Genomic DNA, 25,980 nt, shown 5'->3' with positions numbered 1-25,980 from the left:
GGTCTTTAGCGAATTTTCTCCACCACCAGACTTTTTGCTTTGTCTCTCAGAGCTATCTTAGCTCTGCTCTTGCCTGGCCCCAAATTGCAAGTCTTTGAGGCTTTCTGTAATGACTTCTTAGAATAGTTATTTTATTTTATTTTAATTGAGATTGTTCACATACCATAGAATTATCCAAAGCTCCAAAGTGTACAATCAAACAATCAGTTGCCCCTGGTACCATCCTACAGCTGTGCATCCATCACCACAATTAATTTTTTTTCAATTTTTAGAACATTTTCCTTACTCCAGAAAAGAAATACAGACAAAAAAAGGAAACTAAAATCCTCCCTTACCCCTAACTACCCCCCTCCATTGTTGACTCATAGTATTGGTATAGTACATTTGTTACTGTTGATGAAAGAACGTTAAAATACTACTAACTGTAATTAGTTTGCAATAGGTATATTTTTCCCTATATGTCCCTCTATTATCTTTTTTTAAGTTTCTGAATAGTACTGAATTTTCAGATAATTATACTCATCTTATTTGATATCACAAAATAGTGACCATGTTATAAATTTTACAGATGAGAATATTGTTGCACTATTCTCACCATACCTAGGTTGCAGAATAAATCTGAATACAGATCAATACTTCCCCTTCTTCCTTCATTGTATATTTACAAACATGCCTACACATAACCTTTGCTATTCAAATTATTTTTATCTGAACCAAGGAACTAAATGCATTGAGATAATTTTGTTTTATTTATAGGAATTCTCACTGTAAACTATACAAGCTTAGGGAACAGAGAGTAAATAGATTTTTTTTTTTTTTGCCAAACCCTCTATCTGAACTCAGAAGCTAAAATGGTTCAGTATTTTCCATTAACTATGCAATAAATAGCAAATCTTGGGTCCACAATTAATGTTCTTTTGTTTCAGGGTATGAAATAGAAGTTAATAATTGCCACTTAAATTTAGTGGTTCAATGACTATAATAACAGATGTCTCTTCATATATAAATAGACATTTTCACCAACACTGCTCCCTATATGCCTTTGCTCTATATATCTCATGCCTATCTCCAGACAATGGCATCTAATCTACACCAACCAATAAAACGTAACTGAGAATACACATTTTTCAATGGTCTCAAAAAGTGTAAGAGTATTCCTTTGGATTTTCAAAAGAAGTCTATATTTTCAGACTTAAATTTAATAGTTTTTAATTATTCTTAGTCTAATTCCTGTTTTATCAATTAGGAAACTAAGAGTCATCTTACAAGTTAAGTGAGATGACCACATTCACAATCAGCAAGTCAGAAAAGTGAGGCAAGTATCTTCATCTTCTGACTTCTAGTGTTTCAGAAAGAATGCCATATGATAAACCTGAGTTATCCATTTGAAATAGAGTGAAAGAAAATGGTAGCATGGAATAGGATGTGATACCAAGTATGTTTTCTCCTTCATAATGTCACCATTCTGCAAAGTCTGTTTATTCCTCTCTGAAATATGGAATTAAAAATAATTTAATATAGGATTGTGTCTTATGATGACTATGATGATAATCAAGCCAAACTTATATTCAGTGGTCACTATATGGCTTAAAAAACACATCTTCATCTAATATTATGGAACCTTTCTCCATATCTCTCTCTCCTCTCCCCGTTTCTCTGTCAGTAGGGCTCCCTTTACTATCTGAAGTAGGGCAGGTCTTTTATTAGCAAAATCTCTCAGCATTTGTTTGTGAAAAATTCAAGCTCTCCCTCAAATTTGAAGGAGAGTTTTGCTGGATAAAGTATTCTTGGTTGGAAATTTTTCTCTCTCAGAATTTTAAATGTGTCATGCCACTGCCTTCTCGCCTCCATGGTGGCCGCTAAGTAGTCACTACTTAGTCTTATGCTGTTTCCTTTGTATGTGGTGAATTGCTTTTCTCTTGCTGCTTTCAGAACTTGTTCTGTCTCTTCAGTATTGACAGTCTGATCAGAATATGTCTTGGAGTAGGTTTATTTGGATTTATTCTATTTGGAGTTCTCTGGGCATTTATGATTTGTGTATTTATGGTGTTTAGAAGATTTGGGAAGTTTTCCCCAACAATTTCTTTGAATACTCTTCCTAGACCTTTACCCTTCTCTTCCCCTTCTGGGACACCAATGAGTCTTATATTTGGACATTTTATTTTTTCTATCATATCCCTGAGGTCCATTTCAATTTTTTAAATTTTTTTCCCCATTCTTTCGTTCTTTCATTTTCCATTCTGTGGCCCTCGAGGTCACTGATTCATTGTTCAGCTTCCTCTAGTCTTGTACTATGAGTATCCAGAATCTCTTTAATTTGGTCAACAGTTTCTTTCATTTCCATAAGATCATCTACTTTTTTATTTACTCTTGCTATTTCTTCTTTATGCTCTTCTAGGGACTTCTTCATGTCCTTTACATCCTATGCCATGCTCTCATTGTTTGTCTTTAGTTCTTTGATAAATTGCTCCAAGTACTGTGTCTCCTCTGATCTTTTGATTTGGGTGTTTGGGTTTGGGTTATCCATATCATCTGGTTTTTTCATATGCTTTAAAATTTTCTGTTGTTTTTGGCCTCTTGGCATCTGCTTTACTTGATCGGGTTCTTTTAGGATATGAAGGATTATTCAAACACTAATTTCTAATTTGTCAGATCTACAACTTGGTGGCATACACTTTCTCTAACTAACCAGCAGATGGCATCCGTGAGTCACCTATTCCCCTCAAGGCAGTTCTCCCCAACTTTGCCTTTGTGGTGTGTGGGGGTCTGATTCTTGTGGGGTCCAATTGGTGCACCAAGTTTGGGAGTGTTGTTGGTGCTGTCCGCCCTGAATGTGGGGTGTGTGTCTGGGTGGTTAGGGAAGCAGGGCAACTTTAATAATCAAACCTCCCAGGTGTTCCTGGAGATTTAAGGCTGTTGCATGAGTCTAAGCCTTCAGTTCAGTCTCGCCACAGATTGTCTCTGCTGCTGACCCACAAGTCCTTGGTATTGGCGTATGGTCCCTGGGATTTCTGAGTGGGTCCCTCTTCCAAGCCATGCCCTTCTATGGCCTCTGCTGAGGGAAGGCTGTGCTACATCACAAGTGAGCGCCGACCCTAAAGGGAAGTTCTGGCTGTGTAGGGGCATTCCCAGCCTGCAGAAAGGATGACTGAATGGGGCGTGTCAATCTCCCCCCTTCACACCACTCTGCCTTCCTAGCTCCGGGACAATCAGCTGCAGGTGCACGAAAGGCCACTGTCCACGCCCGATTCTGTGGTGTGTGCGCGTGATGCTGGAAACACTCCCCATTGTCCTGGTTTTTTTGGCGTAGCTCTGGGCTGTGGCTCCAGTGCTGGGCAGGAGCGTTCCCAGCCTGCGGGAAGATGGCTATAAGGGGCGTGTTTTTTTTCCCCTTTTGGCTAACCTCTGCCTGTCTCACTCCAAGACAATTAGCAGCAGGTGCGCAAAAGGCTATTGCCCAAGCCAGATACTGAGGCATACTCACAGGTAGTGTAGATGCCGTTCCTGCCATGCTTCCCTGTGCAGTTCTCGCTGCCATATCTGCAGCCACTTTTGGGTTTTTTAAAAAAGAACTAGTCCGACTCCAAATGCGCTTACTCACTTGTTTCACAATGCAGACTCCCGGTTTCACCAAGTGCACGGTCCCTGTGGCTCAGCAGACCTTGTCCAGCTGTTGCATAATTGGAACTGGTGTTCTGGGTGACTTTCTGGCTTTTATCTAGTATTTTTCACTGAGGTGTTTTTTTTGCCCTGTCTCGCCTAATGGCCATCTTCTGGAGGTCTGGATCCACAGTTTTTACTTACAGATTTTATGCTGTGAGCTCGAGCATTCCTCCCAATTCAGGTTGGTGTATGATGAGTGGACAGTCATGTTTGCCTCCCCACAGTTATTCTGGCTTATTTACTAGTTGTTTCTTGTTTTTTTTTTAGTTGTTCCAGGGGGACTACTTGGCTTCCACTCCTCTCTATGCCACCATCTTAAATCTCTCCAGAATAGTTATTTTAAAAAAAGATAAAAAAAAAAGAAAAAGAAGGGACCAGTATAGACTATTTACAGTCCTTGCAGCTCTGATGGGCTAATGCAAAAAGACAAGGAGTTGAAGGCATTTAAGGAATGATCAAGAAAGCAGTGAAACTGGCTTTTCAGAGAAGGGCCCTGGCCCCCTGGGTTTGCATATGTGCCTGATTCTGTTTGAGCCTGGCCCTTCTCCATATTATGCTCACCCCAAACTCCAAATTCTCTGTTTTTATTTTTATTTTTTTGCTGTTTTTGCTAACCCTATCTCCTCTCCTCCAGGCGGACTGCTCCCAGATTCTCCAGTCTCTGGTCTCAGTCTATCTATGGTTGGAGTTTTTATTCAGCAGTCTGAGTTTGTTAATCAGTGCTGCAACTGCAGTTCTCCCTCCTGGTTCCCAGCACCGATGGCCTTTCCTCCCTTGGGATTGTGCCTGGCAGGGAGGGGCGCCGGCCCCCTGGCTGCGAGAACTTACAGATTTTGCTGATCTCAGCTGTTCCACACATTTGTTAGTGTTGTATGAAGTATGTCCAAAGTCAAATTCCTCTGTGGTGTCCAGTCTATGCAGTTCCTGGCTATCTACCAACTGCCCCAGAGGAGTAACTAAAACCCACACCTCACCACTCCGCCATCTTCTTTAATGTCTTTTTAAAAGACTTTTTAATGTAAGCATGCATTTGACTCCAGTATCAGCATTTTATCAGTAATGTCTCATACAGAAAAGCAATGGCAATTGGACTCACTGTGTATGACATATCTATAGCTCTTCTAGATACACTGTTCAAAAATTTTTCAAAGTACAATATTTTATCTCAATTTCTAAAAATGATTATAAAAGAACATAGGAAGTCTTTTCTTATGTAGAAATTAATTCTATACAAAGTTATATGAAAGTAATTCATGCTATTACTTTCTAGATGCTTCTTATGCTGATCTCAGGTGAAAGAGGAAAGATAACATTCAAAGTTGTTATCAGAGAGGGCTTTGGGTAACCTACATGTTAAGTGCAAAAAAGATGGAGAGAAAGACAATTTCTCCTTTAGGAGGAAAGAAAAAAAAGAAAGGAAAGACTGGGTGGTTGACTAGACATGGGGAGGCGAGAGAAAGGGATGGATCAGAGATGAATTCCAAGGTTCTAACTTAGGTGAATGAATGGTGAGAAATTAAAAATAGGAAGAGGAGGAACAGCTGAGTTTGTGATCCTTGTGGCATCCCCAGGTCAAGATGGCAGTCAAGAGCAGATGTCTGGGAGGTGGGATTTGGGGAGCTATCAGCTCATAAGTTGGCATTCAAAGCCATTCTGCAATGAGATTTCCTAAAAAGGATGTAAAATGAGAAGAAAAGCAGTGGACTGAGCCTTGGGTAGCTGCAAGAGGTCAATGGCAATTGGTTGGTTCGCAAAGTACCAGTGGTTCACAAAGTACCAGAGAACCAAGGTAGCTATTTCACAATAGCTGAAAGAAGAAGATAGAGTGATTAATAGTGTCAAATGCAGCAGAAGAGGGAAGTGCAGCTAGAGTGAAAGGTATCTACTCTGTGTGAGATCATTTCAGTTGAATTTTATTGGTTGAGTTTGGACAGCACTGGGTTGATAATCTAGTGTGATGTCACACAGGGCTGAGACTAGGATGAAACAATCAAGATGCCTTGGACACAAAATTTAAGGAGGCACTCACTGTCATGGTTGTGCAAGTCTGGAGGGAAGAGTAGGCAGATACAGGGATCATTAGTCAAATGCCCAGATCATGTCCAAGCTCCAGGTTTAGCAGTCAGCATTGGGGAGGTCTGTGAAGTGGGCTCCCTCCCCTTAATCTGTAACAAGAGAGTCCCCTTCCCCTCAACCGGTAATGACTGCAAAGTAAACATTAAAGCCCTGAGAGGAAGGGAGTGAAACTGTGCCGTTTTAGGGAGTGAGACTTGCGGATGTATGCATTAGCCAAGCGTAACCGTTCCAATAATTAACCATTGCACCAGCCTTGAGAAAATTTCTCAAGGTTGCTAAAGATCTTAAGCACCCATTAATTAACCGCCAACTCTGCTTTTGTCAAAGTAGCTTGCTTGCATTTTCAGGATGTGATTTCCGCCTATATAAGTCTCAAGCACTCTCCGGTCGAGCTGCTGCTGCTTACTAAACTCCCTGTGCGGAGTGACAGGCAGCAGCCGCCAGCTAGCTGACTAATAAAGGCTCTTTAAATTCTGTTTGGCTGTCTCATACCTTAACTCGCGGGCACCGTAACATTTGGAGGCCCCAGCAAGAATTCTCCTCAGCGTATTCCAAGGCTTATCGGTCAAGACAAGGTCTGACTACCGGTCTTCCCCCAGGGGGGCGCACATGAGAGACGTTCCTCAGCCCCGGCGGAGAACCGAGTGGTCGGGCCTCGAGATTCGAAAATCTGCCTCTGGAGCCATCTGGACATGGGCCCACAACGGTAAGAGATCTCTAATCTGGTCTGGTGGGGTACCCCTTTAGGGTCTTTAGGAGGGCTGGACGCAGCCATAACTCCGAGACCTGGCCTCGGACCACGACGGTGGCCGGTGGCCTCAGGTTTTAGGTTCTGGTACAGGTTCGGAATTGGTCTCTTAGCGCAGACCTAGTCTCTGTTTTGTGTTTTGTTGTTAGTGTCTTTGTTCTGTTCTGTTTCTGTTTTGTCAACCCCGCAATGGGTCAGTCTCCGTCTGCTTCCGCTTGTTCTCCGTTGCAGTGTTTCTTAAAAAATGTTCAGGACTTCCGCCGATGAGCTGCTGGGTCGGGTGCCACAGTCAACCCAGAAACTCTTAGGGCCCTTTGTGAGCTTGAATGGCCAACTTTTCCAGACTCTAATTGGCCCCCCGAGGGCACCCTAAATTTGCTGATTGCTTTTCAGGTTCAAAGAGTAATTTATAGAAGACCAGGATATCCAGATCAGATTCCCTATATTGAAACCTGGATCGACGCCCTCGTTGACCACCCCAAATGGCTTAAAAACTGCTCACCACCTAAATTGTCTAAAGCGCGAAATGTGCTTGTTCTAAAGGGGCCACCCAAAAGGCTCCCGGTCCTCGACTCCCCACAGGAAAGTCCCCCCTTGTCATGGCCCCCACCGTATTCTGTAGGGCCCTCTGCCTCCAGTCCGGAGCTCTCCGCCTCTGGCTCGGGGCCCTCCGCCTCCGGCCCGCGGCCCTCCTCCTCTGGCTCAGGGCCCTCCGCCTCCGGCCCGGGACCCTCTGCCCCTAGCTCGGGGCCCTCCTCCTCCGGCATGGAGCTCTCCGCCTCTGGCTCGGGGCCCTCTGCCCCTAGCCCAGGGCCCTCCGCCTCCGGCCCGGAGCTCTCCACCTCCGGCTCGGGGCCCTCCGCCTCCAGCCCAGGGCCCTCTGCTTCCAGTTCGGGCCCCCCTACCCTAAGTACAGAAGGACCCCTCGTTCCCACTCCGGATTCTACCACGCCCCCGACAACTCTCTCCAGCCCCCCCCACACCCGTTCCGGGAGTTCATATGGACCGCAGGGTCAGGTCTTTGTCCCCGCTCAATTACCCCTGAGACAAGTCATTCAAGGCCCACCTGAAAACCCAAAACCCTTTATGGTCTATGTTCCTTTTTCCACCAGCGACCTGTACAATTGGAAAAATCAAAACCCCTCTTTCTCTCAAAACCCACAAGGACTAATCTCTTTGTTAGAATCCGTTTTCTTTACCCATCAGCCCACATGGGACGACTGTCAACAACTTCTGCAGACCCTTTTTACATCAGAGGAGAGAGAAAGAATCCGTGCCCAGGGATGAAAATTAGTCATGGGGCCAGACGGTCTGCTGACCACGGAAGTAGACCGCCTCGAGGCTGTTTTTCCCTTCACCCGACCCCGGTGGGACCCTAACACTGACCAAGGTAAGGGGGCTCTCGAACGGTACCGCCAGACTCTAATGGGGGCTCTCCGAGCAGCAGCGCGGAGGCCTACGAATATGTCCAAGGTAACTGAGGTGACTCAGGGGGCCACTGAGTCCCCTGCTGCTTTTCTAGAGTGCCTCCAGGAGGCTTACCAATTATACACCCCTATAAATCTGGAGGCGCCAGAAAACAGGCAAGCAATTAATATTGCTTTTGTCGCCCAGTCAGCCCCAAATATAAAGAAAAAATTACAGAAGTTAGAAGGCTTTGAGGGAAAGGTACTAAGCGAGTTGGTGAAGGTTGCTCAACAAGTTTTCACTAATAGAGAGTGTTCCGAAGACTTAAATAAAAAAAATGGCAAAGGTCCTACTTGCCATGAGTAAAAACCAGGCGCGGAATAAAAACCGAAAAAGGAACCAAAAATTCGAAAAAAAAGTCGGAAGGAGGTAATAGACTGTCCAGTAAGAAAGCAGGACGAAGAGGGCCCCCTCTAAGCCAAAACCAATATGCATTCTGTAAAGAGGAGGGAGCCTTTCAGACTCTAAAAAAAGGCACTCACTCGGGCCCCAGCCTTAGCACTCCCAAATCTCAAAAAGCCGTTCCAGCTGCATGTAGCCAAGGCACAAAGGGCAGCAAAAGGAGTGTTAACACAGCGCTTGGGGCCATGAAACGGGTGGTAGCCTATCTTTCAAAGCGCCTCAATCCGGTTGCGGCAGGCTGGCCTAACTGTCTACACAGACAGCTGGTATGCATTTGCCACCACATACTTGCATGAAACCATCTACCAGGAATGTGGTCTCCTAACCTCCAGAAAAAAATACGCCCGAAGCAAAAAAAAATGCTTTCACCAACCAGACGGCCAAAGAAGCAGCCCTAAAACCAGTGGGGCCTCTTCAAGCTTTGCCCCTCCTACCGCCCCGGGTACTAAAAGCTACCCCAACTTATTCAAACTCTAATATTTGGCTACTCCAAAAGCCTCCTACCAGAAGCACTGGGAAGAAACTTAATTTTCCAAACGCATCAAAGTACACACTTGAAAAGGACAAAATTAGCTAAACTGCTAAAAACTGACTTTTACATACATAAGCTTTTTCAGTTAGCAAAAGAAGTAAGCAAAAAATGTCACGTCTGTGCTCAAGTCAACTCAAGTCATGTAAGTACCCCTGCTGCCCCCGGTCACCGCCTAAGAGGTCAACTTCCAGAAAAGCAATAAAAAACTTCACAAAACTGCCTCCTAGACCAGGGGAATACAAGTACTTACTTGTGCTGGTGGACACCTTCTCAGGATAAGTTAAAACCTACCCAACTCGGTCAGAGTCAGCTCAGGTAGTAGCTAAGAAATTATTGGCTGAAATTGTCCCTCGGTTTGGCCTACCGGTAGCAATGGGGTCTGACAATGGTCCGGCTTTTATAGCCCAAGTTACCCAAAACTTGGTAAAAGCATTAGGAATCAAATGGAAGCTACACTGCATCTACAGACCGCAAAGCTCAGGACAGGTAGAAAGAATGAATCGGACACTTAAGGAAACCCTCACCAAACTTAAATTAGAGACTGGCGGAAACTGGGTGAGCCTTCTTCCATTTGCCTTACTTAAAGCTAGGTGTACTCCTTATGTAAAAGGTATTACTCCATATGAAGCCATGTTCGGCAGGCCACCCCCGCTCCTCCCCAAGTTAGGGGAGGAGCAGCTTGCCTCCCTGTCTAACTCTGAACTTCTCAAGTCCCTACAGGCTTTACACTACAGCTCCAAAAACATCCATCACGTCGTCAGCGCCCACCGTCCGAAACCTGACACCGCGGAAGAAGAAACCCCTACTGCTGAACCTGGTGATTTAGTGTGGATCAGAAAAAGGAATCCCTCCTCCCTCGAGGCACGCTGGGCTGGGCCTTATCAGGTGATTCTAAGTACACCGACTGCCGTGAAAGTCGCAGGTAAAAGATTTTGGATACATCGCTCACAAATTAAAAAGGCAGACTCCGACCAGAACGCAGAATGGTCCATACAAAAAACATCAGATCCCCTAAAACTTCGGCTGCAGCGACGTACGCCATTATGCTGACCCTAGTAACAATGCTAGCCGCCGAGAACCCCCATCAAGCCACTAATTATACGTGGCAGTTAACTCGCACCATTGATGGAACAGTGGTCAGCCAGATTAGCACCCCTGGCAGCCCTAAATTTGTTTTTGACCTATGTAAACTCTTTGGGAGACTCTGGAATCTACCAGAAGCTGTAAATACCTATTTGAGAGGGGGAAGGGTAGAGCTTAGGGGCTTCGGTTGTGGTAAATTAGAACTGGAATGAGGGCTATGGCATAGTCAACATTACATCTGTCCGCAAAGAAGTGCCTCAAAGTGTGGGGGAGAGGATGATTATTTCTGTTATAGTTGGGGCTGTGAAACCATAGCCCCATGGAAAAATGTAGATCATTTATTAAAGGTCACCAGGGAGATAAGGCCAGAAGCTCCTATTAAAAATTGTGTAATTGGGAACTGTAACCCTGTTACTGTTGAACCACAGCAGCATTGGGAAGATTCCCAGTGGTTGGGGGGAAAAACGTGGGGATTGCACCTATATGTATCAGGATATGACCCCGGAGTGTTATTCACTATTCAAAAAAGGAAAAGTCCTAAGCCCTTAAATCCAATAGGCCCCCTGGACCCCATCGACATCAAAATACCTGTAACAACTACTCCTTTCCCGCTTACCCGTCCTTACTCCACCATAAAAGCCACCCCTTATCTCCAAAAGCAACTCCCCTCCCCCCACCTCCAAACTCCCGACAAGAGTCTCTATTCAATACACTTAAACTCATGTTTAAATTCTTAAACCAAACTTCCCCCAACTTAACTGAAGATTGCTGGCTATGTCTAAACCCCAAACCACCCTATTATACAGGCCTGGGAGCTAACCGGAGTATAGGAGTAACTAACAATGACATTCAAAATATCTCCCTATCAAATATTCACCAAAATTCACACTATTGTCCCTGGGGCACTACCCCTAAGCTTACTTTAGGTGACTTTCAAGGACAAGGAACATGCTTCCAGTCCCCTCAATTCCCTCTATCTACTTCTCCTTACGTTAATTCTTGCACCTCTGTAACCATTTTTAGCAACAGCCCGGCAGGTCATACCGGATACTACTTAGTAGCGCCCAAAGGAACATGGTTTGCCTGTACAACGGGGTTAACGCCGTGTTTATACCCCCCACCCTCATGCAACCTAAGGCTCCAGGACTATGCATTCTCACCCATGTCCTTCCCCAAGTATATTACTACTCTGGTGAGGGAGGTAGGGAGCACTTCGGGCTAACTAACCTCAAACGAGTCAAGTGAGGGGGACCAATACTAGTGCCAGTGCTCCTGGGGCTTGGGGTAGCCGGGGCAACCACAGTAGGAACCACAGCACTTGTCACAGGAGACCAAAATTTTAAAAGCCTTGGTACTCAGATCGACCAGAATCTAAAAACCTTAGAAGAGAGCGTTACTAAATTTGAGGAGTCCTTAAGCTCATTGGCAGAAGTAGTGCTCCAGAATCGGAGGGGACTCGACCTTGTATTCTTTTTTTTTTTTTTTTTTTTTATTTTCACTTCTTGGCAGTTTTTCTAAACTTTATTAAAAATTAGACCATCACAAGTGAAAGAATTCAAAACATGATATACAAGAATACAAGAAAAATTAAAATGAGAAAAACCAAATCAAAACAAAACACTGCATCACAATGCTTCCAGATATGTGTTTGTGACGTGACCAAAAAAATCCCTTACCCTGGGCCCTCTCAACATCCCGTATTTTACACAAGATCTGTATTCATATTTTTTCCTGTTTCTTGTATTTTGATGCCTAAACATAATTAAGAATCAATAAGGTAACTAGTCTGACACACACACAAAAAAATGTGTTGCCTAATATTGTTTAAGTCCTGATGGTAACACATCTTAACTGGTGCAATATACCTTTGATGATCCCAAAATAACAACAGGCAAGCACTACATATGAAAAGACTTATTATACATCATGACACTACTTCTAGAATCACAAATAACTATACTGATAGAAAAACTGGCAAATTTAAATCTTGATTCATTACAAAGTTAAATTTGCATGTATCTTAGCAAGAATGCTATTATCAGAAGAATTCTAAATTATTTCATTTCATGTAGAAAGGTTAAGGTGCTTTTTAATAAGCTACTGTCACTGACACATGCACACACAGACCAGTGAAAACTACCAAAAAGGAAAAAAAGAACTTAATTTTGAAGTAAGATTTATGATTAAACCATCTATAATAAAGTAGAATAGGGCAATTTAAAGTAGAACAATTTTCCAATATTAACATGTATTCATATATAAACACAACTCAATGTACTTATGGTCAATAAAAGAATAGCTTTCTAATTTGATTTTTATATTCTACTCTTTCATGAATTGCTTCTATTTAAGTCTGGATATTTTCCTAGTTTCAACAACTAAAAAGAATATTGCACAGTTTGATGGCAAGCTCCTACAGACTATTATCAACTGGTGTTCCACTTGCTCTATTATCTTCTTAACTATTACAAACCAAGACTCTCTGCTTCTCTTTGGTTACATGCAGCACAAACCAAACTTCATTTTTCTGCTAAAAATAAATACATAAAGACGACGCTGTCAGGCATATATTCAAAAGGTCTCAATTTCTTAAAACGTAAGTCTGGGCATATTTATTTCTTTCAAATGCATACAAGACAATAATTACACAGCAACAACTCTTTTGTTCAACAATGATTTGATTCATAAGCATTTCAAATTTACATAATTTCACATCAATACCCTTGTATTTTTAAATATTGTAAGTAAAAAAAGTCCAAGTAACCAATTCTTATATTTCCTATTTATCCCTCTATACATCCAAACTTTAAAATTTAGTTACAAACTGAACATTATACAGAACATATAAATCATGTTTAAAAACTTGAGGTTTTAAAATCACTGCTTTCCCAGTATGTTCAGGAAAATCCTCACACTGACAGGTACAGTCATAGGTGGTAAAGGAAATTGGCGGGGGGGGGGGAAGAAAGAAGAGACACACAAGTTTGCTGTCTTAATATTTTACTAATCCTGTCAGTTAAAAATGGTGATGACATGAGAAATAACAGTTTAGGTTTATTATGGGGATGGAGTTTGCCTCACAGTTTGAGACATGCATTTCAAGTATTTCCCTATTTGATCTGAGCTCACTGTAGCAAACTGATGCCAAAAGAGAATAATTATTTTCTTCCATACATTCGCTCAATGTCCGCTTGGTAATGTGTTTTAAGTTCTTTGCGTTTTAGCTTGAAGGCATCTGTCACCAGACCAGTTTCAGGGGTCCATGGTTCGGGGCTCAAACGAATTTTTACTGGAATTTCAAACTTTTCCAGACTTGCTGAAATAGCAGCTTCAGAAAGCACTTTAAGTACTTCGTTTTCCATTTCACAACTGTTACACAGCTCCTCCCAAGTTCCTTCAAGTCCTTTCTTTCGAGCTAGTTCTGTTAGTTCCTTTTGATTTGGCACAACAAATCCAATGACATAAGAATGATAACTGTTTGCATACGCACAAATGTTATCTATTAGTGGGTGATTCTTCAAAGCTGCCTCTACTTTCCCAAGAGAAACATATTCTCCTGCCTGAAGTTTTACAAGGTCCTTTTTACGATCAATAATCTTTAAACAACCATCTGGGTCAAATTCTCCAATATCTCCAGTACAGAGCCACCTCTGTCCATTTTCATCTTCAAAGAAATCAGCTTTTGTTTTTGCTTCATTTTTATAGTATCCCATTGTCACATTTTGACCACCAATAAGAATTTCACCCCTCGGGTGTGGTTTATCAGTATTAAAGTATCCACCTTCCTCCCAGTTCTTTAATTTGATTTCACAGCAAACTAATGGTGCTCCCACTCTGCCAGTATTGTAGTCCCACACTTCTGTAATTGTTCCAGCTCCAGCAGATTCAGTGAGTCCATATCCCTGACCGACTGGACAGCAAAAACAGATATTCATGAATCGCTGTGTGGTTGCAGAAAGTGGAGCACCTCCACACAACAGAAGCCGGATGTTTCCCCCTAGCAAGCTTCGTACTTTCCAGAATATAAACCTGTCACAGAGTGGAGTACTATACCCTTTTGAAATTTGTTCCATTTTGTAATTATAGGCCAGAATAAATAGATTGCGCTGAAAACTACTCATTTCATTCACTTTATTCATGACATTTTTGTATATCCGATCCATGATTTCCGGAACAGCGGCCATCAGTGTTGGTTTCAGCATAGATGTATCCCCTTTGCTTCCTTTTTTTATTTTTGAAGACTGATCTGCTAAAGTCTGTGGCGAAGAGTAGCCAATGCGGCACCCATGAGAAAGACAAACAAGCTCAGCACTTAATTCTAGAACATGGGCTAGAGGCAAATATCCAATGTATACATCTTCTTCTCCCAATCCTGGAATCCTTTCTGCCATCCCTGTTATACCAGCAATAATGTTACTATGTGAGATCATAACTCCCTTTGGAAGCCCTGTGGATCCACTCGTGTACATGATCACTGCAATATCTGAAGGTGCCGGTTTGCTATGAGGTTTGTTTTCAAGGTTGGCCTTTGCTCCCAGGGCCTGCACTGCAGCCATGGTGTGCACAATGACGCCCTTGGGGAACTCGGACCAGGTTGGTGGTTTGCCATCCACAGTGACGATGTGCCGCAGGCGTGGAACTAAAGTAACAATATCCTTCAATTTTGTTTGCAAGAGTTCTTTACTGGTAATGATGTTCGTGACCTCTGTTTCATTTAATCCATGAACAATTGCTGGACCACCTAGAGTAGCATATAATGTGACAAGCTGAAAATTATACATAAAACACGCTTGTGCAGCAATCATCCATTCAGCCCTGGTCTCACAGAAGATGGCAATGTTGGTCTTTGGTTTCTGACCCAACAACTGTAAGCCATTTCCAAAATTAAAGGCTCTAATGAAGACATCTTCATAGGAGAGCCAATTATAGTGTCCAAGAATCACCTTTTTAAAAATTTTTCCATTTGGTTGTACTTCGTCTTCCTCATTTAAAATTTCACGTGTTCCCAAAAGCCTTTTGTCCTTAAATTTGTTTTTTGCATACATAAAAACTTTGTCTAGTGTATCACATCCAGGGTATAATATTGCAGCCAAACCATCCAAACTGTGAACAGATCTGTATGCAGACTCAGGTTTTGAGTTTACAGGCTTTGCTTTAATTTGGCTTGATTTTTCTTGTCTTGATTCGGACAAAAAATAAAATGGGATGTATGTTAAAACAGTATAAAGTGATATTATAAAATGTATGAAATATAAAAGAATGGGATTGATGGTCTGCTTTAGCTTCATTGTGGATGGTTTTGAAGATACGTAGTTATTCATAAGTGCTCAAAATATCGAACAGATCTCAGCAAGAATCGAGACGCCGGGGCCCCGGTTCCTCCGACCTCCGGCCCACGTAGGCCTGGCTGCACCCCAGAGCTTTCACGCCCCGCTGCCGCCCCTGGGACCCTGGCGCAGTCGCCGCGGCCGCACTGTGAGGGGCGATCCTCTGCTCCCCAGTCCGCCCCCGCCGCCACGTCCCAGCCCCGGCCGCGGCGACAACGGCAGTTTCTTTGCCCAGCGCCAGCAGGCCAGCGTCTGTTGAGCCGAACTTCGACCTTGTATTCTTAAAGCAGGGAGGGCTTTGTCTAGCCTTGGGGGAAGCATGCTGTTTTTATACTAACCACTCAGGTGTAATTAAAGAAAGTTTAAGCCAACTCTGAAAGAGAATACAGGATAGAGAAGAGCAAAGGAAAAAGGAGGCAAATTGGTTTGAAAGTATATTTTCTCAATCTCCATGGTTAACTACCTTAATATCAGCAGTTGCCGGACCCCTGGCTCTTATCATGTTAGCCTTAATCATAGGCCCCTGTGTCATAAACAGTTTAGTTAAATTTGTCCAACGACGTATTCAAAGCGTGAAGCTTATGGTTTTGCAGTCCCAATACCAATATCAATTCTTACCCTCGGAAGAAACAATGATTTGATTCTCCCTAAAAACCAGTGGGGAATGAAGTGGGCTCCCTCCCCTTAATCTGTAACAAGAGAGTCCCCTTCCCCCTCAACCGGTAATGACTGCAAAGTAAACATTAAAGCCCTGAGAGGAAGGGAGTGAAACTGTGCCGTTTTAGGGAGTGAGACTTGCGGATGTATGCATTAGCCAAGTGTAACCGTTCCAATAATTAACCATTGCACCAGCCTTGAGAAAATTTCTCAAGGTTGCTAAAGATCTTAAGCACCCATTAATTAACCGCCAACTCTGCTTTTGTCAAAGTAGCTTGCTTGCATTTTCAGGATGTGATTTCCGCCTATATAAGTCTCAAGCACTCTCCGGTCGAGCTGCTGCTGCTTACTAAACTCCCTGCGCGGAGTGACAGGCAGCAGCTGCCAGCTAGCTGACTAATAAAGGCTCTTTTAAATTCCGTTTGGCTGTCTCGTACCTTAACTCGCGGGCACCGTAACAGTCTGGAGGCACATACATTTCTGGGAAGGGGGACTGTTATTCTATGACAAGAAGTCCAAGATCAAAGTTAGAAGAGGAACAAAAGAGTAACTGACTTAGGGCAATAGATCCTAAATCAACTCTTCATATGTTACAATGAACCATATGGAAGTGGCAATATTTTGGCATTTTGGACCAACAGAGAAGCAATTTTGTGTTTCAATGTAATATCTCTTTTTTTTTCCTCCCAAGGCACATGTGGTCCCAGAGTATGAATAGAGGCTAACTTTAAAAATAAGGTTTCAGAGGTACTAGCTGTGAATGTGAATGTGTGATAAGCAACAGATATGAATTAAGTCCTTATCATGTGCAAAATGTGTTTATTTATTTATTTTTATTTATGTGAGCCTAGTATCATCTTTTCTAACTGGACTGTAAGTTCTTCAAGTGGAAGGGCCTTTCCTGCACTCCTCTTAGATTCCCTCAAAGCACAAAACCAAATTTGGAGCACCAGTGTTCTAGTTTGCTAATGCTGCAGAATGCAAAACACCAGAGATGGATAGGCTTTTATAAAACAAGGGTTTATTTCACTACCCAGTTACAGTCTTAAGGCCACAAAGCATCCAAGGTAACACCACCAGAGATGGATAGGCTTTTATAAAACAAGGGTTTATTTCACTACCCAGTTACAGTCTTAAGGCCACAAAGCATCCAAGGTAACACCTCAGCAATCAGGTACCTTCACCGGAGGATGGCCAATGGTGTCCGGAAAACCTCTGCTAGCTAGGAAGGCAGCCGGCATCTGCTCCAAAGCTCCGGCCTCAAAACGGCTTTCTCCCAGGACGTTCCTCTCCAGCAAGCTTGCTCCTCTTCAAAACATCACTCCCAGCTGCACTCAGTTTTCTCCCTCCAAGTTAGCTCATTTATATAGCTCCACCGATCAAGGCCCACCCTGAATGGGCGGGGCCATGCCTCCATGGGAACATCTCATCAGAATCATCTCCCACAGCTGGGTGGGGCACACTCCAAGCAAATCCAACCAGCACCAAAACTTCTGCCCCACACAAGACCACAAAGATAATGGCATTTGGGGGACACAATACACTCAAACCGGCACAACCAGTAATATATACAATTCATTCTTAATAGATGGAAGATGAAGGAGACTAAGAAGGTGTCATTCTCCATATCAAATGTTAAATTTACCTTGGAAGGGAGAAACAAATGTTTTTAGCAACTTTACAGTAAGACTTTATTTTAGCAATCGTTTGAATACAATAGAAAGAAATATGGATATATACATAGAGATTTGTTTACATTGTTTTATAATTAGTTTGCATTTCCTTTCATGGTTTCAGGAGGTTTTCAAACCTTGAGGGAGTTTTTCCCTTGTGCTGTTTGAAATCTGAAAGGTAGTTTCAATTTTGGCATACTTATTTTATTAAAACTCATTGCTTTTCTTATCGGTGAATTCACATTATACAATTTTCAGGCAAAATTATTTCAACTGAAGCTGAGAGGGACTTCAGATCCAAGTACTCAATTCATTTTCTCTTTGCATAAAATTATGTCATTGCAGAGATAGGTTTCTAATTTTCAGCTGTGGTTTTCAAGTCTCTCTTCCATGATTTACATGCCTGTTTTGGGTTAGGCAAGTGATTTGTATTAACTCAAGCAGAGCAACTGAGAGGTATTGCTAAATACTGCTAAAGGAAGAATTATATATACTAATAAATATCATGTAATGTATGTATATACACACATATGAATTTAAGTGTGCTTATATCTGATCTGTGCTTATGTAACTCACACCTTCACAAATTATCCATATTGGTAAACTACAAATTATCTAGAGCTGGTTCTAGCATACAATTTATAATACTTTAGGTGCCATAAAGAAATAGAGAGGAATGTATGTCTGATACTGATTCCCTGGGCACCTGAATTCAGCTACAAATCCACAATTCCTTATTTGCAATTTGGAACTCCTAAAAGCTTAGAAAACTGAATTTTTTTTGTAATGTAACACATTTGGTGGCAAAACATTCCTTGAAAGGATGTGAGGCTATTTATAGTCTTTATTTATCACATTTAGTGTGAATATGCATATGTTTTGCTGAAGAAATATTACTCTGTTTGATTATGGGGTACTGCCCTTGGACTCTCTGGGGATGTTCTGTAATACATGCTATATATCCATCATTTTATCTTACTAAATTCTGAATACCCTTGAATTCTGAAAAGGATCCTGCCCCAAGGCATTATGGTCATTGTCAGGCCCCAGAAAAAGAGTCTAACATATAGAAGGAATGTCTGATCCATGGGCCCTGCTGCTTATCTCATAAATACGAAGTGTGCCATAAACTAAGGGTTGAAGGCTGTTTTAGGAATCCCAGTCACAGGGGCACCTAGACTCCAGGGGGCAGACAAGCCAAGATCAGATATCCCCATAAAGATGAATGACCGCAAACAAGCCAAAAGGCCTGCTTCCTCCACATAGATAATATAGTGCACAACAAAGAAGAGTAGTGTGTTAAAACCCTAGTAACCAGTCAGCAAAAACTGATAAGCACTCACCCAATCGAGGCCCAGAACACACTCAGCAGGACCTTCCCCCCCAATACCCAACGTGGGTTTTTCCTTTAAAAAATGCTGCTCTCAGATGGAGAGCCGGAGCCATTTTTCCTTTCTTTCTTTTCTAATGGCTCCCACCTGCTTTCTTCTGCTTTCTTCCTCTAATAAACCTTAAATTCTCTACTTAAACCATGACTTGTTGCGTTTGTGTGGATTCTTGAACGGCTCTGAACCTAAAAGTCATGACCTCTCAGGAGGTACTGATGAACTTCATATTGTCTCCTCTACTCTGCAAAGTACTTTTAGGATGTTTGAAGGATTACCAAAGCATCAGGGATTCTGGGCACTCTCTCAAAACCCAAGAGAAGGGAATGGAGGGAGAAGCTTGGGTAAGTGAGCCAACCCTATTTTCTAAAATCAAATCTAGGGTACTTGGAATATATTTTACAGGAAAGGGAAAAGCAGTAGCTGAACCAGTGCCAGAGTTCTGGTGCCCTGAGACTCCCAACTCACGGAATAGGTGAACATTCTAAAATATATATGGAAGCTGTACAGGCTGTATGCATGTAGGCATATCAGTGTTCCTTAAGAGAGGATGCAGGGCTTTCACCAAATTCCCCAAGGGGTCTCTGACCCTCCAAAAGTCGAAAACTGCCTCTCAGAAAGGAATGGTGGCAAGAAAATAACACTGATGGTGGATGAAGGTGAGATCCAGATACTGTCTGATGCAGTTTAATAATAATAGCTACCAGTATCTGAGCAATTATATAGGGCAGATGTTGTTGTACCACATGCTTTAATCCTCCACAATGAATCCACAAGGAGGTGAATAATATGGTGGTTGTGGAAGTAATTTAATACCTTAACATTTGGGGATTCAAAAGTGTGCTGAAAACACCAAAATTTGGGCTAAGGAGATATTACTGATTTAAGGGCTCTGTTCCTAACCCCACCCTTCACCCCACACCACTGCAGTTCTAGCATTAGTCACCCTTATAGAAAACGGAATCTTAAAACCTTACATCTTAAGACTCCTCCTTCTCTCTAATATCTCAGTATAAATAACTATTTATATTAGAAAGTTGGTAGGTGGATTTGAAGCCCTGAATCTTTACATAGAGTCTTAAGCCAATTATAGAGACCTAAATTATCCCTAAAATAACTCTCAAATTCCCATTCAGTGAGTGTGACCTGAGTAAAAAGGGAGCATATTTAAAGATTTAAGACTCAATCAATCAATCCCTCTCCTATCCCATTGTTTGTGTGTGTGTGTGTGTGTGTGTGTGTGTGTATGCATGTGGGTATTTATACTTGTGTGTGTCCAAGTACATAAACATATTATCTATGCTTCCATAGATGAATACTGGTAGATACCTTACCATTTGTCTCATTAAGAAATGAATGACTCTCTAGCTAAGCCAACTTGGCAGGTGAAATCACTGCCCTCCCTGCTACGTGGGATCAGACACCCAGGGGAGTGAATCTCCCTGGCAACGTGGAATATGACTCCTGGGGAGGAATGTAGACCCGGCATCATGGGATGGAGAACATCTTCTTGACCAAAACGGGGATGTGAATGGAAATGAAATAAACTTCAGTGGCAGAGAGATTCCAAAAGGAGTCGAGAGGTCACTCTGGTGGGCACTCTTACACACAATATAGACAACCCTTTTTAGGTTCCATTGAATTGGAATAACTAGCAGTAAATTCCTGAAACTATCCAACTACAACCCAGAACCCTTGAATCTTGAAGACGATTGTATAGAGATGTAGCTTATGAGGGGTGACAATGGGATTGGGAAAGCCATAAGGACCTCACTCCCCTTTGTCGAGTTTATGGATGGATGAGTAGAAAAACAGGGGAAGGAAACAAACAAACAAACAAACAGACAAAGGCACCCAGTGTTCTTTTTTACTTTAATTGCTCTTTTTCACTTTAGTTATTGTTCTTGTTATTTTTGTGTGTGTGCTAATGAAAGTGTCAGGGATTGATTTTGGTGGTGAGTGTACAACTATGTAATGGTACTGTGAACAATCGAATGTACGATTTGTTTTGTATGACAGTGTGGTATGTGAATATATCTCAATAAAAAAAAAAAAAGAAATGAATGAGTAACACATCTCCTACACTGAAAAGACATGCTTCCTATTGAGAGAAATTCACTATCTGAGGAAGTAGTTGGAAATCCCTGTACCCACTAACACAGTGACTGGTACAGAGTGATCAAGCAATAAATGGTAGCTATTACTAAAAATGTGATGTATTGTTTCTGTATAGCATTTATACCATCTATTCTCTACACACCATATAATTTAATCATTACTACAATACCAGGATGATATTATTAATATCTCCATTGGGTAAGTGAAAAAATTAATCTACTGGTAGAGAAGTAAGTCATTTGCCCAAAGTCACAGTTAGTGAGAAGGAGAAGTTGGGATTCAAACGTGGCCATTTGACTCAAGAACCAGGCCTGCCCAAAACCCTGCCCTTGGGTAGTTTGCCAATTCTAATGACCCAGTGGAACTGTATTCTTCTGATATTTCTGCACTTGTGGCTGAACCAAGAATGAATTATATGAAAAAAAATATATCATGTATATCATCTATTCCTAAAGTGGCTCTTACCTTATCAACATCTTTCCTACTTCATCTTAAAAAGCCCTTGTCCCCATAGGTTAAATTCACTCCTTCCCCATGCCCCTCAGCATATTATATTTAGGTATGTGTAATTCAACAACAGCATAAAGTAAAAGTCACAAGAAAATCTTTGATAATGTCACATTCTCCTCCCTGTTGCAAGCTGCTCAAGCCAGTCGAAGAGCCTGAACAGTGTGTGAGTAGACTCTTTCTTCTGGAAATAAATGGAAGACGGCAGCCACTAACTATAGAAACATTTCAGGAGCAATTTATGTGAAGCCAGGAAGTCATCGTTTATGCCTCAAAATTTGGAAGGAGGATGAGAGAGAAATCAAAAAAAGCTACAACTTTGACATAGTGAGATTGCTTTCCACTCTTTACATGCTACAGATGAAACAAAATAAGTAAAATAATTTTAATTAGTTAAAAATAATTAATCAAAAACAATCTTGCCATTTAACTTAAACTCTTATTAGCTATCGATTTCTCAGCAAACACAATATCGTAAAAGATAGCAACTCTGTGAAATCATAAAACGCAATAGCCAGGCTATATAAAATGAACTATATAGCCAGGCATCCTAGAACAGATGTGGATATAACAAAAGTTCAGAAATTAAAGTCTTTCTCTTAATTTTGCATGTTTCCTTTTATTAAGAACACTACCAAATGGATAAATATGGGATAGTAATTGATGACTGGCTACTTACCGAAAAAAGGTTCAAGTTGCACATAATAGATTTAATCATTAAAATGTTATGCTTATTTCCTTAATAATTATTTTTTAACTGTCTTGGCTTTCCCAAGTCAAAATTTACCCAGAAAAGTAAAGAAAAATACAACGGGGAACTTAACCAGCTGTGGTTACAATGAGAATTGGATAGATTTTTTTTTAGTTGTGCTTTTTGTTGTTGCTGTTGAGATTTTTAAAGACCATAATAAAATTGGCAGAACAAGACTTTTTGCAGGTACTCATGGCAGTCTTTAATTAGGGTCCATCCCATCAGTTTTCTCTGAATGTGTCTGGGGCTTTTCTCCCTCCAGGCCATAGCTCAACAAGATCCTTTCAACTATACAGAGCAGCTGCCTTCCCATCTCTCTTGGGAAACCCTATGTGCCCTAAAAGGTCAAGGTCAAAAGACACCTGATTCTCACACTCAGATGTGATCACCTCATTTTTTTCTGAAACAGACTCTCTTCCATCATTTCCTAAATCTGTGGTATGTGCTTTTTGTTGTTGCTCTTGTTCAAATCTGGCTGTTACCTTCTTCGGTTAGAGGACTGCCTCACCCATTTGTTTCCTCTGGAGAGTTTTCTTGCTCTGGAGGAGCTCAGTAAGTAGTTGGTAAATTGAATTGGGAAAAAAAAAGACTGTCACCTCTTGAAAATTAAAGCTAATAAACATTAGGCTGAAACAGACAGGATCATTCATCTGTTGAAATAACTCACTCTAAAAGATGGTTTATATAAATGAAGGCTGATAAGTTTCAGGCGCCTCCTAAACTCTACTAGGACGTCTCCTAAATCCACAGGATTTAGATAAACTAAATGCAAGATAAACTATGACCCACATCTTTGCAACAATGTTGGGGCATCATTGTTCCAAGAAAAGGGTGGGGCAGAAAAGAGCTGAATGAAGAAGAGACAAAAGTCAGCTAAAAGGCAAGAACTGCCAGAGGGTGACATCACTGTAGTGTCAGCTACCAGACTCCCAGGCTGCAAAACCCCAGTGTGGGGAGGAACAAATGATCTGAGCTAACTGAGTTTGAGGAAATGTCCCTTAACCTTCCTTTCTTTTCTCCCTAATTCCCTGTACCAGGAACCCCTCTGCAATTTAGTCTCTCCAGTGGACTTCACTCATTAAGAGGGCGTGCCCTGTTCCAATGATTGATGTCCGTTATCCTACCAGATTCCTCTCCCATTTCATTAATGAATCAGCATTCTACTTTCTAAATCAGTTTCTGGCAAGTTGGCTTAACATTAAGTGAGCAGATTCATTTAAGTTTTCATTGCTATAAATCCGGGCCTCCGGGCAACCTTCCAAAGAGGAGTCTTTCGGTGAGTTTGAATCTAAGCAAGCAGCTCACGCTAAAACATTTTAAGAGCATCGCTGGGTTTTTAAGGCGTGGTTGGCTATAACTTGTTATTCTGGTTATTGCAGCCCATAATATTCAGTAGGCAGTCTATAAATATTGGTGGATTAAACTGAATCTTTTGCTAGCAATAAGTCACAACCAAGAAAGGCTTCCTTATTTTTATTATATAAAAATTTTTTCTTTACCAGAGTTATGGGGGTGAGGTAGGGGAAAGGGAGGGGGAGAGAGAGCCTGCAAGAAAAGCAATCGGAGCAGAAAAGGACACTATGTGCAAACATGAAGGAAGTAAACTTGGAGGAGTATACATGACAGAGGAAGAAGAATTTTTCACAACTGCCTTCAACAGGAAACTTAGGGAGAACAATAAATGTCTCAAGAAGGATTCTTCAGATAATTTCTATATGATGCACAGATAAAAACCTTCCATAGAACCTCTTTTAAGAATCTACATGGTTTCAGAGGCCTACTGGGATTAGAGTTGTGGCTTTTTGTTTTTGTGGATGTTTTAACAGGCAGAAGGCTTTTTATGGGGCAGTATTATATAACCAAGTGATATTTGGGACAACTTGTTCAGGATTGTGTAACAAAAGTACCCGGCCACAACTTGGATACAAAGCCAAGCTCATGGTGTATTTTCATTATGCCTGACTTAACTTATGTGTTTCAGATATAAAGGGATACAACAAATCTGACAGGAGTCTTGATTGCTTAGAGAATTCAACTGGAGTTGCAGAAATATGGTTGAGTTGACTTTTTAAAAAAATTTTTATTGTGGTCATATATATAAAACAAAAGTTTCCCATTTTAACCACCTTTAAGTGTTCACTTCAGTGACATTAATTACATTCACAGTATTGTGCTACCATCACTACCATCCATTAACAAAACTTTTTCATCACCCCAAACAGAAACTCTGTACCCATACAGCAATAACTCCCCACTCCCCATCCCTGGCCCATGGTAACCTACAATCTAATTTCTGTCTCTAGGTAGTTCGTGTAAGTGAAGTCATACGATATTTGCCCTTTTGTGTCTAGCTTATTTTGCTCAACATGGTGTCTTCAAGGTTCATCCATGTTGTCGCATGTATAAGAACTTCCTTTCATGGCCAAATAATATTCCATTGTATGTGTATATTACATAATGCTAATCCATGCATAAGTTGATGTACACTTGGGTTGCTTCCACCTTTTGGCTATTGTGGATAATTTGGCTCTGATTCTTGGTATAAAAATATCTGTTCAATTCTTTTGGGTATATACTTAGAAGTGGAATAGCCATGTCAGATGGTAATTCTATGTTTAACTTTATGAGGAATTGCAAACTATTTTCCACAGCAGCTGTACCATTTTACATTTTCACCAACAATGGTGATTTGCATTCACCTAACGGCTAAAGATGTTGAGCATCTTTTCATGTGCTTACTGGCTTTTCAAGTTGTTTGTCCATTTTTTAATGGGAGGAAACTTTTGGGAGAGCAAGAGAAATCAGCAGAGAATGTGGAGCAAAGTGTTCTGGGTAATGTACCATGTAAACACCCCAACCCTCCAATTCTGTCTTTTTGAAGAAATTCGTTTTAATGATCTGTGTATTTTCCCAATGGCTTCTGTGCCAGTTTGAATGTATTATGTCCCCCAAAACTCCATTATCTTTGATGTAATCTTGTGTGGGCAGATGTATCAGTGTTAATTAGATTGTAATTCTTTGAGTGTTTCTGTGGAGATGCGACCCACCCAACTGTGGGTGATGACTCTGGATAATTTCCACGGAGGTGTTGGCCCCACCCATTCATCATGGGCCTTGATTAGTTTACTGGGGCACTGTATAAGCTCAGACAGAAGGAGGAAGCTTGCTACAGCCAAGAGGGATACTTTGAAGAATGCACATGAGCTGAGAGAGGAGCTGCAGATGAGAGATAGTTTGAAGACAGCCGTTGAAAGCAGACTCTTGCTCCAGAGAAGCTAAGAGAGGACAATCACCCCAAGAGCAACTAAGAGTGAAATTTTTGAGGAGTTGCAGCCTAGAGAGGAATGTCCTGGGAGAAAGCCATTTTGAAACCAGAACTTTAGAGCAGATGCCAGCCATGTACCTTCCCTGCTAACAGAGGTTTACCAGACACCATTGGCCATCCTCCAGTGAAGGCACCCAATTGCTGATGTGTTACCTTGGACACTTTATGGCCTTAAGACTGTAACTGTGTAACCAAATAAACCCCCTTTTATAAAAGCCAATCCATCTCTGGTATTTTGCATTCCGGCAGCATTAGCAAACTAGAAC

General features: G+C 41.6%; 2 protein-coding genes across 2 annotated transcripts in view; both read right to left on the bottom strand.

Moving 5' to 3' along the window:
• IL1RAPL1 (interleukin 1 receptor accessory protein like 1) overlaps positions 1-25,980 on the bottom strand; it is a 1,449,662-nt gene that overhangs the window by 119,410 nt on the left and 1,304,272 nt on the right. The gene's annotated exons all lie outside the window — the stretch shown is intronic.
• LOC119522899 (long-chain-fatty-acid--CoA ligase 3) lies at positions 12,294-15,552 on the bottom strand. Its single transcript, XM_037821602.1, has one exon. The coding sequence runs from the start codon at positions 15,290-15,292 to the stop codon at positions 13,130-13,132; it is 2,163 nt and encodes a 720-aa protein (XP_037677530.1). The 5' UTR covers positions 15,293-15,552; the 3' UTR covers positions 12,294-13,129.

This window comes from Choloepus didactylus, chromosome X, assembly GCF_015220235.1.
Source record: "Choloepus didactylus isolate mChoDid1 chromosome X, mChoDid1.pri, whole genome shotgun sequence".
Classification (NCBI taxonomy): domain Eukaryota; kingdom Metazoa; phylum Chordata; class Mammalia; order Pilosa; family Megalonychidae; genus Choloepus; species Choloepus didactylus.
Note: the sequence above shows the minus strand (reverse complement) of the source record. Positions and strands in the feature narration are given on the sequence as shown.